General features: G+C 44.7%; 2 protein-coding genes and 1 long non-coding RNA gene across 4 annotated transcripts in view; 2 read left to right on the top strand and 1 right to left on the bottom strand.

Moving 5' to 3' along the window:
* Positions 1-12: 12 nt before the first annotated feature.
* Positions 13-4,795, top strand: LOC139827569 (uncharacterized). The gene is made up of 2 exons (XR_011738345.1): positions 13-503; positions 4,636-4,795. It is a non-coding gene; the product is annotated as an uncharacterized lncRNA (long non-coding RNA).
* NUP43 (nucleoporin 43) lies at positions 755-10,874 on the bottom strand. Of its 2 annotated transcripts, none has more exons than XM_065834811.2 (8): positions 10,708-10,874; positions 10,199-10,321; positions 9,840-9,917; positions 8,749-8,926; positions 5,756-5,891; positions 4,644-4,795; positions 3,587-3,709; positions 755-1,802 (listed from the first exon to the last, which is right to left on the bottom strand). In XM_065834811.2, exons 1-8 carry the CDS (start codon positions 10,825-10,827, stop codon positions 1,588-1,590), a joined length of 1,125 nt encoding a protein of 374 aa, XP_065690883.1. In that variant the 5' UTR covers positions 10,828-10,874; the 3' UTR covers positions 755-1,587. The 2 variants fall into 2 exon arrangements, with proteins under 2 accessions (XP_065690883.1, XP_071662518.1); XM_071806417.1 differs by having other exon boundaries at positions 10,705-10,874.
* Positions 10,875-17,377: 6,503 nt separating this feature from the next.
* The window catches only part of PCMT1 (protein-L-isoaspartate (D-aspartate) O-methyltransferase), a 34,701-nt gene continuing 34,095 nt past the window's right edge, over positions 17,378-17,983 (top strand). The window contains 2 exon segments of the mRNA XM_065833962.2: positions 17,378-17,445; positions 17,447-17,631. Coding sequence (XP_065690034.2) covers positions 17,378-17,445; positions 17,447-17,631 — 253 coding nt within the window.

Genomic DNA, 17,983 nt, shown 5'->3' on the forward strand with positions numbered 1-17,983 from the left:
GGCGCCGCCATTTTGTCGGTGTCTCCGCCGCGGAGGGCTTCCCGGATATGGACAGCTCCCAGCCTGCCCTGCGCGCACGGCGCTCCCCCCGCAGCCCCGACCCGGATGGAGCCCGGCAGCACAGAAGCAAACACCGCGGCCCCCGCCCCGGGCACGGAGCCCCACAAAGCCCATACGGATCCTCCCCCCCCGCCAGGCTGCAGGTGTTCCTTCTTCCTTCCGCGGCAGCGCCGAGATCGAGGGATAAATACCGATTTTCTAAGGGGAAAAAAGGCTTTACCGAGCCTCCGTGATCCAATTAACGCCTGAAGGAAGGACTCATTGCGGACCAGCGTGCCTAAGTTACCAGGGAGGAAAATCCATCACTTATCCCTCGGAGATGCACCTCAACCGTTTCTCTTCTCAGGCAGAACGTTGCATTTCGAAGTAAATTCTTCTTGGCAACTCCGTGCGCTCCTTCCTGAAGAGAGGAGAGCCCTGGCCCCAGCGGGGATCCGGAGCAGGTAAGGTTTCCTTATCGCAAGCGATCAAGAACACCGTTTTCCTTGACGTGGAAGTAAAGTGCACTGTGGCGCAGTTTTGATGGAAAAAGCCATATAAAACCTTGTAGCTTAATGTGCTGCTGCCCAAGTCCTGAGGCTTCCTTCCATCTTTCAAATTGTATCCCCAGGATCAGTACAAATAACTTGCAGTTATTTACCTTCCTGCAAAGATGATTATATCTATTCAAACTAATTTAGTAGTCAGACCAGTATTCCTGTGCAAAGCTTTTTATTAAAAAGAGAAAGGGTTCTCTGCAAAAAAAGTAGGTACAACACCAATCATAAGATTTAACTTTTCAAAGTTTGCAACAGACCAGATGTGAAATTTTGATTGTGACAAAGACTACGTCTCCAGTTTAGAAAGTCTTGTTCTCACATCTGAAAACACAGCCAACACATCTGTCAATTAGGACCTCAACTATAAAAAGAAAAATCTGTTGAGAGTTACCAGCACATTATCGAGTTTTAACATTCAGCATCCATGATGAAGCTGTAGATAATCCAATATTATGTAACCAAAATGCTAAGACTCCTATAGAACCTTTCACATTTCACAGCTTCAACAGCTTTCCTTTCCAGTTCTCATGAGCTAACATGAAAAGTTAGGTCCCCTAAATAAAAACTAAATAAAACTCAGATTAAAAAACCCTCTCTCAGGTGACATAAAAAGAATTTCAAAGAACCCCATAGTTTGGCCTTAGAATTAATCCTTGAAAAATCTCTTCACCAGGGCAGGAATAATTAGGGGTTTACCTTCTCTTCATTTTGTATGCACGTGTATTATGGGCATCAGTTTGCAGCAAATATCTTGCACTAGCGACCTGCCTACCAAAACCAAACAGGCACTGGAGCATCCTGGAGCATCAGTAATGAGTTACAGCTTTCAGAATTTGAGGTACCTTACAATTCTTCTGCAGTACCAGGACCAAGCTGGAGGCCTCTGCCCCACATGCTGACAACAGACTAGTGAGTATCATTAAGAATGAACCTGACATTTCCCAGTAGTTCAAGGTGATCAGTACTTCAAAGGGACACTGGAGTCATTTCATGCGAAGAGTTGTCTGTTCACGTAAATAGCCTCTGCATCAGTACCATATACTAGGCATGGTCCTAAAACATCTAAACTGTTCACGGACAAAGTCTGATTTGGAATTAAGTTGGTGATTTCCATGCGGTCTTTGGTAGGATCGTTGCTTAGCCAGGCACTTACTACAGACTGATTAATGGCACTGTGGGAAAGATACGTAGTACTTCTTCCTCCTGAAAGAAAGAGAGGGAAATAAGTTCCAATTTAGTTTATGCATTCTCAGAACTTGGAGAAACATAATAGATATGGAACAGACATATCAGGAACATCATTTTATATTTAAGTCAGTTTTCAGATTAGTTAATAGATGTCGTCTCTTTGGTAAACAAAGGAAAAAATGCTAAAAAAAAAATAAAAAAAATCAAGTACTTGAGGTGATCACAGAAACCTGCTAGCAGCTCTGTCCTCAGTTAAGACAAAGGTCAGTACAGTTATGAACTCATCTTGCTGAACAAACAGTGTAAGTAGCTGCAAATTTTTCTAGCTGGAGACTAAAGCAAGGACAGACCTAGGAACAAAATTCTTTCTATACAATGTCTTGATACATTTGGGGCGTCAGCTTCCCTTTAGTAACACTTATTCCCTACCATCTCTTCTCCCTACTTACTCTGCAGCAAGTGATACACCTGGATTTCACTTTGAATTTTTTCCAGATAACATTTTACATTCAAACTGAAGTCTCACAGTTTGAGAACTATCAGTCAGTCTAAAATTAACAAGTGGCTGGAAGTGATGCTAAACAATTTCTATTTAGTATACCTGAAAACATTCAGATTACAACTTGAATCAGTTATGCCATTGTTTCCCTGTATAGAACTGAGCTTTGAATGGCAACTTTGAGGCCAAAGGCAGCAGATGACACCTAAAACTTTCCCTACTGTTTACAGTCTGAAGTGACAAGCAATTAAGCAGTCTTTGTGACTAGAATGTGAAAATGAATGTTTACATTAAGTCAGTATCATATCCTTAATAAAAATCCAGCCACAATATGAAGGGATCCAGTTTCATTCATTGAAAGTTCCAATTATGACCCTGAATTTGTAATTCCACTATGCTATTAAGGTAAAAATTATTTTGGTATTATAGCATTTTGTGTATCTCCCTCAGAGACTCAGATAGTAGTGTATCATTTAGGCTTCTTTCACGTCTTTGACAGAATCATAGAATGTTAGGGATCAGAAGGGACCTCAAAAGATCATCTAATCCAATCCCCCTGCCAGAGCAGGAACACCTAGATGAGGTTACACAGGAATGTGTCCAGGTGGGTTTTGAATGTCTCCAGAGAAGGAGACTCCACAACGCCCCTGGGCAGCCTGTTCCAGTGTTCTGTCACCCTCACTAAGAAGTTTCCTCTCAAATTTAAGTGGAACCTTTTGTGTTCCAGTTTGAACCCATTACCCCTTATCCTACCATTGGTTGTCACCGAGAAGAGCCTGGCTCCATCCTCGTGACACTCATCCTTTATATATTTGTAAACATTAATGAGGTCACCCCTCAGTCTCCTCCAAGCTAAAGAGACCCAGCTCCCTCAGCCTTTCCTCATAAGGCAGATGTTCCATGCCCTTAATCATCTTTGTTGCCCTGCGCTGGACTCTCTCCAGCAGTTCCCTGTCCTTCTTGAACTGAGGGGCCCAGAACTGGACACAATATTCTTTGCTATATACAGATGCTTTTTAAGTGAACACGATCTATCTTTGAAATACTGGATGTGCCCCTTCACACACTGGACAGAGTACAGCACATTCAAAACAAAACAAATGCAGACCACAAGAAACTCACACAACTGTTTGCCTTATTTTTTTCCTAAAGTGCCTATCAGGGCTTTCTTTCTAAGAAAAGAAACAAGCTTGTAATTTTCTGTATTAGGCTTGTGTTATTAATTGGGTCATGTGAGAACACCAACTTTAATTGTTGCCAACTGACAAATTCAGTGCAGATCGACTTCAAACATCCTTACCTTGATGAAGAAAAGATGGTTTTTCAGATACATCTGTGGAAGTATCCCAGTGCCAAAGAGAACCATCTTCAGAACACGTAAATAAGTGATCAGGGTTGGAAGGATGGAAGTGAACTTCCCACACTGGAGGTGTCAAATAAAAATCAAACAAAACCACTTCAGAACAAGTATCAAGTATTTTGCTCAGGGTGCTTTCGCCAGCATGATGTGGACATGCACTTAACAAGAAGCCAGGCCCCCACCAAAACCTTCAATTGTTAAGTGTGTGTGGGTAAGGTATTTACTGCTGTTTTCCCTCCCCTAGGAGGAAAGGAAAAAGAAAGAAAGAAAAAAAAGGCTATTTTGTTGCATTTTCAGTACTGTGGAAATTGTTAAAGGTTAAAATCTTATCTGAATTCAGGCATTCTGAATACTTTCTCATGCCATCTTCCCTGCTATCAAGTTTCAGTTTGCACACAGCATGCATTCCTTCCCAGCACACACATTTTTTTTGTCTGAACACCACAACTGTACAAGAGATATTTAGGTTAGTAAAACAGTAAAACTTAACTTCTCAAGAAATACTTTCACTCTTTAAATATAATTGTGGCACCAAGAAATTTTGAGCATGAAATGAATTGCTGTCTTGTTCATTTAAAGTTACCAGGAAGGTGATAAGCTGTTTCAGCATTGTGGAGGCACCAGATGGATCTGTACCATCTTCAGTCTCCTTCCTCGGGTTTTCAGGTTTATTAGTAACTGCATTCTTGCTTTACTACAAGTGCATACTACAGCATCAATTTCTATGACTATTTACATACCTACCCTTCTAGAATCACAGCCATTCGGATTAAACGCATCTAATGATTCATTAAAGAACTGGTTACTAAGTCTAGTTTTAGTTTGGATAGAGTTGGCTTTTAGATAAAAACAAACTGAAGCCAACTGTATGAAAACACACTAAGTAGCAACTATGTGACTGCTTTCTATTGTAGAAACACCACCTCATTTTTTTACAGAAATCAGAAACTTTTCTAAAATGCCACCTTCTTCTCCCCCTTCTGTTTCAGGTACTTACTTTCTGCTTCATGAGCATTTAGCAGGCACACTGGCATAGTACCCTGCCTGATGTCCCATATACTCAGCATCCCATCCTGGCCCCCCGTGGCCACAATGTGCTGCTGATTGGGATGCCTGTCCACACAGTGCAGAGGAACTCTGTCACCTGTCCTGCAAAGGAGAAGGAAAAGAAAAACAGAACACCAACCCAAACATGAATTCTTTATTCAGTTTCTATTTTGTTCTACTTTATCTCTTTGAGCATTGATGAACAAGGTAACTGCATAGGCTGAAGGTTCAATTCCTGCAGCATCTGGTTACTGCAGGCTGAAGCCACATGACATCTGCTGGAAATTAAAGGCATGGCAATAACATGAAGCTACAATTGGATGAGCAGCAGGTTCTATGCCTTGTTGTATACAGGCATCTACACAGTATCCAACAGCTTTACAGGAGTGAGAAAACCTCGCATACAGATAACAGTCTAAGTCTGCTCTAAGTATACCTACAATAATAGGAAGTTTACCCTGAAATTCATATTCTAATCACAGTTTCAACATATACTAAGACTTACAAAGGCAGACCGGGCGCTTGCAAAACCAGGTACATAAACCACAGCCTATTAACAGCAATGGCAATTATTCCACAGGCAAGAGAATTTGAGTCTAGCTCAGTTTGTTTTCTCACAGTACCTCATAAGACACAAAGCTGTCACTGAAATTCATTTCAAGTGCCAGAAACTTTCTACTGAGCTTGTGGAGAAACACAGATGTAAAGTATATTCAATTAGGGAAAAAGTTTTAGGTGAAGGGGGTTTTTTTGTTTGTTTTTCTCCTAAAAAAAAGATCAATTGTACAGCTGCACTAGTCCTTCAAGAGTTAAGTCATAATACAGAGCATCTAAATACAATGCTCAACCACAATAGTAATTCAGCCATTAAGCAGAATCTGCTTTTGATCATTTAAATACCAAAGAAGTTTGGTTTTAGGATTTTCAGCAAAAAAACCCAAACCAAACCAAAAACCAATCATGATCCCATTGTCAAGAAGGTATCACGAAAGATTTAAATCAGATTATATAAAGAAACACATCCTTCTCAGTAAATACGTAAAAAAAAAAAAAAAGTCTTACAAAGAAAATATTTGAGATGGCTCATTTCTTTGCTGTCTGAGATCCCATATTTTTAACTGTCCAATTGAATTTACTGTCAAGATCTCATTTGTGCGAAGGAAAGTCACTGCATGGAGTGTACTGCTGTCTGCATTGTCTGCAAGAGAGATAAGGAAAGCAGTCAGGTAGACCTGTGGAATGCTAGTCTCCATTTAACTATGATAAAAGAACTCTTTAGAAAACACAACACAGCTGCTTAAACATGGTTATAACATTTCTGCATTTTCAGGGGCGGAGACAGACCAGCATCATGTGAACTTTAAGTCTTGCAAGGGTACCCTATGAATAAGAAGCCATTGCTTCCTTTATCAAACACTGCTGAGACAAATATGTAAGAAGCTATATTTAATTTTCTCTGGTGCTTACAGAACTACTTGTTGATCTGTAAGATTTCTTTCTATAGCTCCTAAGAAGAAGAACCCAGGTCCATGGTTTTCATAAGAGTTCTCTTTATATGCTCTGCATCTGCTGACAGGAGGCAAGCAGTGGAGCTTTTCATAATGCAATTCTTCCTTTGAACATAAGAAACAGTAACTCTGGCTGAGAACATTAAGCAGTTGTGTGCAGAAGCACTTAATTCACCAACTTTCTTTAGACCTTTTATAAGAATGTCAATGTGATATCCATCCTTGTCCCTACAGCCAAACCAGAATTATGCTGTGCTTGTTAACTAAATAGCAAGGCTCTTTTTTTCCCAAGGTCCTTTTCTCCAGTGCTTCTCTTAGTCACAATTATTTACAGTGTCAAACACTTCACAGCACTGAGGTGAAACTTTTCAGGTTTTAGGAGATAATATAGACATAATTTTCTTATATTTTCATGTTGTTGTTGTATATAAAATTATCATCTTGATTATGATGGGTAACATTGTTAAGTCTACTTTTACCTCAAGTATTTTAAAATTATTTGTGTAAGCCCATACTGAAAATATATGCAAATCTCTTGCTGCATAAGATGGAAACCTTTTCTGATATTGAGACAGACAAGTTACATTGATGCTTGGTTCCAGATATTTGAATGATTTTTCTGCCTACTATTCAAATGAAAGTCAAGGGAAAGAAAAAACAAACACATACACAACAAAATACCATTAGAAAGTGTTAGATTACTGAACACTGAAGGTCTAAAGGATTTAAAATTTTGTGACAGAATAACAGTGTTTCAGCAATGATATATGTTTATGGCTTGGAAAGATTTTTACATTGTTTTTAACTCTGAAGATTTTTTTCCTACCACAACTGACTATAAACCCATCAACTTTGTACGGTACTGTTAAATCCATTAAACAATAACAGCAAGGTACTCCTTTACAAATATTTCATGAGGTACAAGAGTTCTGTCTTCATGTTAAAACATGTTGAGGATTCGTCTTGGCACATGGGAAACATCACGATGTCATTGAATTGGGAAGCAGTACGAAGAATTGCTTACATTATAGAACACCATCCTGAAGAACTTCAAAGCATCTTTCAAGATGTTCTCACTCCCCTCTCCAACTTTTATTGTAAAACAATCCCTAGTCAATGAGTTTGTGCTAGTCCCCTTCCACATAACTCCAGGTAAGCTTCACTTACCAGGTCATAGATATGATTGACTTATTTATGGATCACGCCTATTTTAACATTTCTTTTCCCATTTCCAAAAGGACATTTCTCAATTAATTTACATGCGATTTCTTAAATGTTTATGGACCAGGAAATCTCAATGAAAAGTCTTACTGCAGCATAACACTGGCTGATGCTGCAATTACAAAGCAAGCATATTTACATAGTACTATCAAGTGAGTACTAAGAAAACTAACAGCTTGAATCCTGCAGATTGTTTAATCTGTATGTAAGTATCTGAGCAATTACCCAGCGAAAAATATAGATTTTTTCTTTTTTTGTGGACATGTGCTTCCTGTGAGTCAGCAAAATATTTTACTCTATTTAACTTGTATCAGAACATTCCGTGTTAATATCTGTAAGTAAAAATTCAAAAATAAAATAATCCTTTTAAACTAGTTAATCTTCTCACTCGTCAAAGGAGAAGTTACTGTGTTTTGTGAAAGAAAAAAAGTATTGAAAGGTTTCCTACAGGAATTCTCAAGGAGCTTCAGTAAAGGGCGGCAATTAATAGGATTTATCTTGTGTGTGTATATACAGCCATGCACACACACAAGTATCCCCTCTAGAAATCCCAGAGCACTTCCTTCCTTAATTGGCTTATCACTGAATTCCTTCATCTGCTGGAGGAAAGATTTCACTTGAGGAGAAACACAGATGCTGTGTCAAACAGAAGTTTCAGGGAGAAGGTTCTGGTTTAATAATGCCACTATCAAACTCAGTGTTACTGTCCTTTAAGTTATTTCTTCTATTAAATTTAATTTCCAACAGATGCTACAAACTTGTATTCTATTTCCATAAGAGTAGTATGGTAGAAGAGTTAGGAATCACCAAGTTTTGACACTTGGTGTCCTTCTATCTGGTAGAAGAACAGGGTACAAACAGTGGTTTCTGGTTCTTAGTGTTCCTTTAAATGCAGAGAAACAGGTGTTTTTGTATATGGCCACCATGAGGGCTAATCTTAGTACAAACAGCAAACTGAAATGACTATTTTACTGACCTCCAGTTATAAAGAACTTGGGACACAATACTTCTAACCATATTTCATGTATACAGTCCTGGCATTTAACAGTTCTAGATGAACCAGAAGCCTACAGGGAACGCTAGGCGTGATATTCTCCATCTGTTAAAACATTAACTGCCAAATATCTGAATGACCATAGAAATATATCTGAAATGTGCTTCAAGCATCTGAAGTCTGGAGGATTACATGAATAATCTGGAGCAAACACAATCAACTTGGAATATTTAATTCACTTCTCAACTGACTTCGTGGTGTTATCATTTGAGAAGTTAAAAAACAAACAAACCACTCCAAATCAAACTAATTTGAACAGTTATTTGACATACCTATAGATCTTACTGCATTCTTTTGGTCAGCTCTGAAGAGATTTATTCTACCATCTTCTCCAACAGTGACAATTTCTGGGTTGTTGCAGATGACCCCGGTACATGTTGCTCCACCACAAGACGTGTCTTGATCCACATGATAATGGGCTTTCTCCCACCGCTGGTTGGCAGATAAAGTCTAAGTAGTAACCAGACATGAAATTCTGCTGTTAAATAATGATACTGATAGACCACAGCTTCCAGATTACTTATGAAACCAGAAACAAGCTCCAGGAAAGCCACACTAACTCCCAGGAATTACTCTCCTATACAAATAAGAATCAGAGATCTAAGTTTTCCTCAACTCTTGAGCATACAACCCTTCAATGGAACATGGATTATTTCTTCTCTAAACCACCTTTTTCACGAGCTAGAAATCAGAAAGAACACAATCTATTTATGAACTGTGAAAATGTTTTTCACTAGACTTATCTCTTCAGTCTTTTCCTGGGACAAAAGAGCTGAGGCCTTCACAAAATATAAGGTCTGATTTAGATTTTGATTGCAAAGAATTTAGTTTATTTTAGGCACCACCTCAAACTGTTAACAGATATTAGTCTTTATTGTGTCATTGTGAATATATAAAAAATCATTATGCATTTATTTTCAGCGATTTACAATCAAAGCAAAAGACTACAGACTTTACATATCTTCCTTCACGCAGTACTCGTGAGAAGAAATTCCACATCAGTCATTTAGTTCAAGAATGCAAAAACTCTAATAAGGCAGGTACGAGTCCATTAATACCTACTCTCCCCAAACAATCTTGACTCTTAAAGTATGTTTCCAGTGAACGGACCATTTGGTTACACAAATATAGTAGTGGATACCTCAGCCTATCTATCTCTGGAATCTAAATTATGTGGCATGTATGCAAAATGCTTTTTTGTTTCCTTTATTTATGAAGCCAAAGCTTTTTTAAACACATTTCAAAAAACTGATTTTGGTACGCAGATGTTTCTTGCTCTAGCTGTTTTGAGAAATCTTATGCTAAGATCAAAGTGACCTGTATCACACAGAATAGCAGCTTAAAGCCAGTGCAAGTTACTTACCTGGTTATTTTGGTGATGACGGAATATAGTTACAGTTCCTGTTGATGAGGCAACCACGATTCTCTCTTGATCCAAAAACTAAAGACAGATCATAATAAGCATACTATTGGCTGATATCAGAACCTGGATGATCATTTTGATTTTAGAGTAACCTAAATTATTGGTAGGTATAGTCAAAAAAAAACAAAGCAAAACAAACAAAACTACCCCACCACAATCTGATCCTGATTGGTTTTGTCTCTCTTCTTCATAAGACCTTTTTTTGTCAATCTCAGCATTTTGACAGATCACTATCACTAAACTTCCCCTAAGTGACAAGCCCTTAAAAAATACAGATCTATTCAGCACAGCAATTTTACCTGCATGTCCATAACATCACCATTGTGCCTGATGTCACACAGCAGCTGAGGTTCTCCTTGATATTCACCATTGAGGCCCACATTTCCAACGTCTCCAACAGACCAAATGGAGATCCTGTTATCCTGTGAGGAAATGACACCACCAGTTTTACTCGAAAACACTTCTAGAAGTCTCTAACAATAAACCAGCCCAGATGTCACAGCCTTCTCTCCACAGCCAGGGAAAGCAATGTGCTGCAGGCCGCTCTGCTCCTGAGGAAGCCATCGCCGGCCTGAGGGAAGCACCCACTCGGCGGGATAGCACTGCCAGGCAGCCGGGCGGACCCTGGCTTCCTTAGGGATGCGCGCAAGGCATACCCAAGGGAACGCCGGGACGGGCAACGCTCACGCCAAGCTCCGGCCCTCTCTAAGCGGAGACTGAGAGGGCCGAGGGGGCAGTAGGTGCCGCCGCACGTCCCACCCCCCAGCGGGAAGCACGCGCCGCGCCGCCGGGCCCACCCACCCGCTACCTCGTTGTCCCAGGAGCCGGTGGCGAAGAGGTCGGGGGGCTGGAGCGCGGCGGAGGGCAGGGGTCGCCAGCGCGTCTTGCTGATCTTCTGCGACACGAACTTGGCGCACACATCCTCCATGGCCGCCCACGCCGCGCGCCGGCTCCCGCCCGATTCGCGGCGCGCCTGCTGATTGGCTGCGGCACGACGGCGAGCGCGGAGGGACAGGCTTGTGGCGCGGCGGCGAGCGAGAACGCCTGCGGGCGGGCTGGGATCGGGATCGAGGCCAGCCATGGCGGGGAAGCGGGACGGCTGCCGGCCCGGACCCGCCGTATGTAGCAGCCGCACCGCGCCAGCTGCCGGCGCTTACCGAGACGGAGAGGCCGGAGCGGCCTGCGCCCTATCAGCGCCGGCTGTCAGCTAACCGGCAGCCGGAGGAGCGGGCGCGGAGGTTGCGTTCCCGTCCTGGGGAACGCAGGAGCAGGGGGTGCCGGGCGCTGCCGCTGCGTACCCGGGCCTCGCCGGCACGGACCGCGACCACTACACCCGCGCGTACCGCCCAGTTCTGTGCAGAATCGGGTCGGGAGAGAAAGAAACAAATAAGTGAATTTGGCAGTGTGGTCGGTCACCTGTCTGCGCAGCTGGGCCACCTTCCCCCCAGAATGTTGCACGGGTATGTTACATCTTCACAAGGCCGCCAGCTTTTATTTTCTGAAAATAGTGACTTTTACAGCAACTAATGATTTCCAGTCTAGATTTGCTTTTAAATATCTGTGATTGATATTCTCCTCCTTCAGTCGGATTCCTACTTGGACAGAAGGAAGCACGACAATATTTTTTAATGCCCCAAATAGTGCATTAAATCAAACAAGAACATACATGTGCTTCCTTTATCGTATTTCACTTGAGACCTAGACAACCATGCAATAAATAAAGTTCAGAGGTTGGCTGTAAAATGAGCTAAGGCTGACATAGCTATGTTGTCATTTTGGAAGACAGGACTGTCTGTCCAGTCACTGCAGTGCAGTGAGGGGCTTTTTCACAAGCACCTTCCTACTTTTACAAACCAATTTTCTGCTGCATTTTTTCCAAAGCTGCCACTGCCAACTCTCTGAGGTTCTGCCAGGTGAAATTACCAGCATTACCAGCAGTGGCTTGGTCAAACTTTTGCCTGTGCTATTGCCGTTTGCCAGCCAAAGCCATCTGTCAGATTTCTTCTACACAGCATTTCTGAGTTCTTCATCAAGTCTGCTGTGAAATTTTGTAATCATTCAGATGTGATACCAAATCAGTGATATTTTGTATGATTTATGCATCATTTAAACTTCATTTTTGAGGAATGTTTTGGGTTTTTTTTAATAATTAGGTACTGCAGAGTGCAACACTGAACATATTCAAAAAGCTGGATGCTATTATAGTCTACCATACCGTAAGCCTTAAAACAGCTTTGTTGTACGCCACAGTATCATTATTATTCTACAGCAGTCAATACCTTTGGGGCCCTTTTTTAAATTAACAGCAATCCTGCAAGTCACTGTGAACTCCAAGGGTATTTTCTGCTAATTTTTGTAACACTCGTGAGAAAGGTCAACAGGCAGCCTCGGAATACAGCTACAGACCAGACGGCTAAAAGTTGAAGAGATAATACTTTGGGATTATTGAAATGTTTTATTAGGCAAATGTTTTTGTTGGTTACTTTGTGATTTCTTTATTTTCTCTCTCGTGCTCTTGGGTGATTTATTTCTTTGCTCAGGTTGTTTGTTCAAAAGCATTTGGGTAGTATTAAGAGGAGCAGGTTGGACGTAGAGGCTATTTTCATTAAGAAGGAAAGAAAGAATCACAATTTTCCTTCCCAGTCTTACACTTTTTTTAAGAAAATATTGGCAGCATGCTATGTGATGGAGGGAAGAGCTGTGATGGATTTAGGACTGCTCTGTAAACCTTTAAATATATTTTCTGTTTGGTCATTATGAAAGATGTGTACTGTGTTAGTATGTTGTTTCAGTGTAATATCAGATTTAAATAAACAAAAGGTGGAAACAAACACCGGGAGAAAATACACCTCATTAGAATATTTCCAAGGTTGTAAAAAATTACATTAAGTCTAGATGAAGCTGACTCTGGCCATTGGGTCCAAACATATTAGCTGAGACAACAAGAAGCATCTATGGACTGTCCTTAAATGCAGCTATAGCTAGGAGTGTGAGTGAAAGGGAAGAAAATGGAAAGCATGCCTCTCTCTGCCAGAGGTTAGGGAGCCTGGGAACGCAGGCACTTACTAGATCAGTGGATGTACTAGGGCAGGATAAAGCTAATTCTGAACTCTATTTGCCTATAATCTGCTTTCCTCTAATTATCATTCAACAATATTTTAAGAAGGTTATTTGGAGATGCCGTATTTACTGCTGGTCATAACTCCTGGAGTTGTGCCCAGTTTGATCTCTTGAACAAGCGCAGTCGCTCTGCAGGGAACTGCAGAGCAGACTTAAAAGCAGAGTGCCAGGGCCCTGAGTGCATTCGTAACCCTTACACTCACTTACCTGGGGTTCCAACCTGGGCTGGGCACCCGCTCCTGGCCTGAGCTGTGTCATAGGAGGGCCCGTGCCCAGCCATGTCCCTGACTGGGTGAATGGCTTGACTTGAGGCCTGACTTGTCACTTCGCTTTTGCTTGATGGTAAAACCATTACTGTGCCCAGCCTTGCTCTGATTGCCTCGCTCAGACACTGTGGGATGGCGTCCTGCTGAGTGGCATTGTCATCCCTGGCTCCAGGCTCACCTTCCCTCATGGAGGGGTCCCAGTTCTGCTGCTCCCTAACGCAGAGAGTCACTGATGCGCCTAGGTCCTTCCCACCTCCTCTTTGAGTGCAGGGCGTAGAAAACAGGGATGCCGAGTTCAAAATAATGTGAACTTCTGAAATTGAAGTAAAAAATGGAGGTATGCACCAAGCTGGCTTGAGATTGCAGGAAAAGAAATAAGAGGAAGGAGAGTGATTAAGTTAAAACAAGAGTGGAGGCAGGGAGAAGAGTGAGTGTAGGTGTAGAAGCCAATTAGTGTGAGGTTTGGGACATAACTATGGAAATGTTCAGCAGGAACATTTCATAGGGAAATTTCTGCTTGTGATATGCATATGCATTAGCAGATGAGATCAGGCAGTGATGATCAATTTTTCATATGCTTTTTAGATTCAAAGAATTTTTAAAATCTTTAAAGAACTTTAAAAATCGAATAGGTTCAGGAGGTAGAAAGCAAGGGATGAAACAGAAAAAGTAGCATGGAGGGCTTTATGTATAAATGCATGTAAGTACTGCTAAGGGATTGAGATGTGGGTGAATGTGTGGAAGAGAGATCCAACATGTGCTTAAAATTCGTGGGATTCTGTGTCAGAATAATCAAGTGATGACCCACTCTGGCTGCTGGCATTCCCGTGCCTCTTCCCTAACAGAGTTGTCCATGCAGGAGCTCCCTGGGGAGTACAGGGAGGTGGCTGTACCTGTGGGAGATGGAGCTGCCTGCAACAGTGGGCACCCATAGACCAAGGTGCTCATGTGGGTTTGGACAAGTGCGGGGTAGGAGGATGCAAGAATACTGAGTGCCAGAGCAGATGGAGAGGTTTCACATGAATGCTGATGTCCAGAATTTTTTTTTTTTTTTTTTTTCAAATTTCTGGTTGTCTTTTACTCTAGTGTAGAATGTCTGTGTTCCTTTTAGTTTTATCTTAAAGGATATACTCTGGAGAAGTTTTTAAAATGGACTCATGGCCTGGACTTATAGAGCAGAAAGAGCTAGGGACCCTCACATTTGTTTACTGCACAAATGGGTGCATCCTGCCACTACTGGTGCACGTTAGTTTCTCAGGGCCCTTTGAGGCAACTTGGCTTGTCTTAAAGCTCCCGGAAACCAGCAGAGCCAAATGCTGTTCCCTTCACACATGCCTGGTATCCATCCAAGACACCCCAGATATTGCTTAGGCTCACACTTACGTTCCTATCATTCTCTGAATAGTCATGCCAAAAATATAGCCAAGAAATGGCCAATAGGTGAAGTCATTCCGAAAGTACCTGGGCAAGTCTGCAAGTTCCTAAGAGATAAAGGTGGGCTCTTTCTCGATGCTCTGTGACAAGCTTAACCCTAATTCATGCTGGTCTCAGTAAGCAGTTTGTATGTAAATGGTTTCTCTTGTGTTTCTGGTCTCCCAAGGGGGTAAGTATCCCTGGAATGCTTTTAAACACGGGCCAGCTAGTTTCTTGCCAACAGCCTCTCTATGTGAGAGCAATGCATTTTTCTTGCATCTGACAACAGAAAATGTCTTTTACATTTAAAACAATGAAGTATTTTTGTGTATGTATTTTTACAATGTCTATCTGTTCTCTGTACTTGCTGCCCTTCGGGAATTCCTCTAACTGCATGACTTCTTTCCTTCTCTCCCAGCCCACTGGATATAACAGGGAGACCTTTTATATTCTGGGATAGGCTGGGAGTCTCTCACAGACTGTAGAACAGTTGCCAGATCATGCTTAGGAGAAGTTAGATGGGGAATACAAAATGAAGCAGTGAATCTGCCTCCAGGATTAGAAGAATCAGTTGAGAAAGGTCTGGGAAGTCTATGGATGTGACCTGCTATATGCATTGGGCAACTGCCGGATTTGCATTGTTTTGACTGCTAAACAGAAAACCAGATTCCCACCTTCACCTAATTTTCTTCACCTGAACCACCATTGATGGGATGTAGTGTATGTGTTGCATAGAGCTGGAACAGGCTTATCCCTCCCAGGATGGGTTCTCACACAGAAGATGGTGTTACCTGTGTCTCCCATGAGGGTCTGTTAGGCTGTGGTATGTTAGGCTGTGTATGTCCTTGGATTAGGAATGCTTTTAAGAAACAAAATAAGATTTGAATTTATATCTGATGGATGATACCTTATTTTCTCTAATGTTTATACACGATCCAATTGATAGGGCCTATCTATTCATAGTTATCTATCACTATTCTCATGTTTCAAAAGCAAAGAACTGAAAACCGTGCTGTCTGGTACCAAGCAGATGACATACTTGCACTGTTGTGTCTGATTAAGAGAGGAAGAACTTAAAATTGGAATCCCGGAGGTGTGAAAGTTCATTTACAGGGATCAGAAGGGGGGACAAATGCAAAAGTCACAGCACTGACAGTAGGTTTCCCAAAATTGCCACAATGGAATTTGCTTTCTGTTAAAAACAATAGAAACACATACAAATAACAGGTGGCAAATGAATATTGGTGACAAAATTAAAAATTAAGGAGTTCAGGAGCACCCGGGAATACCACATGACTGTAGGAAATTAATTCTGTGCTGAAGTGCCTTATGCCAGAGGCTGTGGGAGGAACCAGAGGTGCTACTTCTCCCTTCAGATTGTTACTTCACCGTGTCCTACACTGGGACAGAGAAAAGGCCACACCGGAAGCATCAGTCTGGCATTTATTAAATTCTGAGTTACTGATTTTATGACCTAGACACCTTTTGAAAGTAATTTTAGTTTGTAAGTTTGTCCAGGAACAACATCGCGCCAGCAGATGCTGCTGTAGATCACTGGTACCCTGGCAGCGTTTAGCCATACACGCAGGTGCCAACTCTCATAAGCTCCCACTCCTCCCCAGTTTTTGTGTTGTTTCCCAGTCATCTTCCTTTACCTGGCCGCTGTCCTGCCGCCCCTGCCGTTGACAGCCGCCTCCCGCCCGGCCGGGTTAGGGCTGGCGGGGCCGACGGCGCGCCCGCTGACCAATGGCAGCCTCCAACACGTAGGCCTGGCCCGCGCAGGCTGGCCGAGGCCAATAGGCGCGCCCCATGCAAAGTACCGCGCCGCGGGACTGCGGTAATTGGCTCCGTTGCAAGGGCGGCGGGGCGCGCGCTGGGCCGCTGCGGGGAGCCGGCGGCGGCGCCGTGACCGGCAGTGCGGGCCGGGCCGAGGACCGCCGCCCCACTGTCCCGCCTCTTCGGTACGCGGCGTGTGCCGGCTCCTTTCACGATAGCTGCCAAAGCCGGGGGCCGGAGAGGAAAGAAAGCACCGACGCGCTGTTTCGCTAACTCATTCATTAACGGAGCTCCTTAGCTCACAAGCCTGCGGACCCATCCCAACTCCCGCAGCCCCGCCACATCTGGGGCGAGGGCAGGGCTGCCCCCTCGCTGCCAGCGCGTTATCCACCGCCCTTGCAGCCAAGCCTGCGAACCGGGAGCAGCCGCCGAGTCCGCGCGCCGCAGGCTGCGGCTGTGGGGAGGGGCGGGCTCAGGGCCCGGAGGCTGGGCGGGAGGGTGCTGTGGGCACCAGGGCTTGGGCCATCCGTGTGCTCTGCCAGCCCGGGCGCGTCCCGCGCGCTCTCCGCACTTCCAGCACCGCGCGAGTGGCTACGACGCGCTGCGGCGGTAAGCGCGCTCGTGTGTTACTGGGTGCTCGCGGTGGCACTGCGACCGCGGGGGCGGGGAAGGCCGGCTGCCCCGCGTGGGCTGTTGCAGCAGCAGGCGAGCGGCCCGGCCGCGCTCCCCTCCGCCCGCAGCCTCCGGACAGCGGCGGGGCGGAAGGAGACGTGCCCCTGACGGGCGGCTGAGCGACCCCACCCCCTCCGCGCGCGCGGAGATCTCCCCACGCGCGCCCCTGGGGGCAACGGGCGCGCATGCGCGGGGGGCAGCGCGGGCCGGCGGAGCGGCGGCGGCCGGAGAATGTCGGGCGCGCGGGGCAGTGGGCGCGTGGCCCCTCCCCTCGGCGGGCGCGCGGCAGCCGTAACGGCGGGGGGGGGGAGGAGGCGAGGAGGCGGCGCCTGTGTCGGCGCTGGAGGTTGTGTCCTTCCTGGGGAAGCTGCTGTGCGCAGTCGCAGCGCTGAAGGCGGCTCTGTACCTGCTCCGCAGACTGTGTTTGGCAATGGCCTGGAAGTCGGGAGGCACCAGCCACTCCGAGCTCATCCACAACCTCCGCAGTGAGTCCGGGGCGGGGGGCGCGGGTGGGGCTCCTCTCGCCTCAGTCGCGCAGTGACCGTTACCGGCCGCACGCACTTCGCATTCCCGCGGCGCGCGCCCAGCCGCCAACTGTCAAGGAGCAGTGCCGGCGGGGGGAGGAGGCGAAGGCGGTGCCCAGCCGGGGGGTGTGTGTCTGGGTGTCCGTTCGGGTCCCTCCCGGCAGGGCGCGGCAAACGCCGCCGCCGTCCCGCAGCCGGGCGGAGGGCGGCGGCCGCTGGCGCAGGGCGGGCCTGGGCTGTTGTTGCGGGAGGAGATGCGGCGGGAGGGGCGGCGCCGATGGCGGTCCCGAAAGGGAAACGCTGTTTGGCGGCC

This window comes from Patagioenas fasciata, chromosome 3 (assembly GCF_037038585.1).
Source record: "Patagioenas fasciata isolate bPatFas1 chromosome 3, bPatFas1.hap1, whole genome shotgun sequence".
Lineage (NCBI taxonomy): Eukaryota > Metazoa > Chordata > Aves > Columbiformes > Columbidae > Patagioenas > Patagioenas fasciata.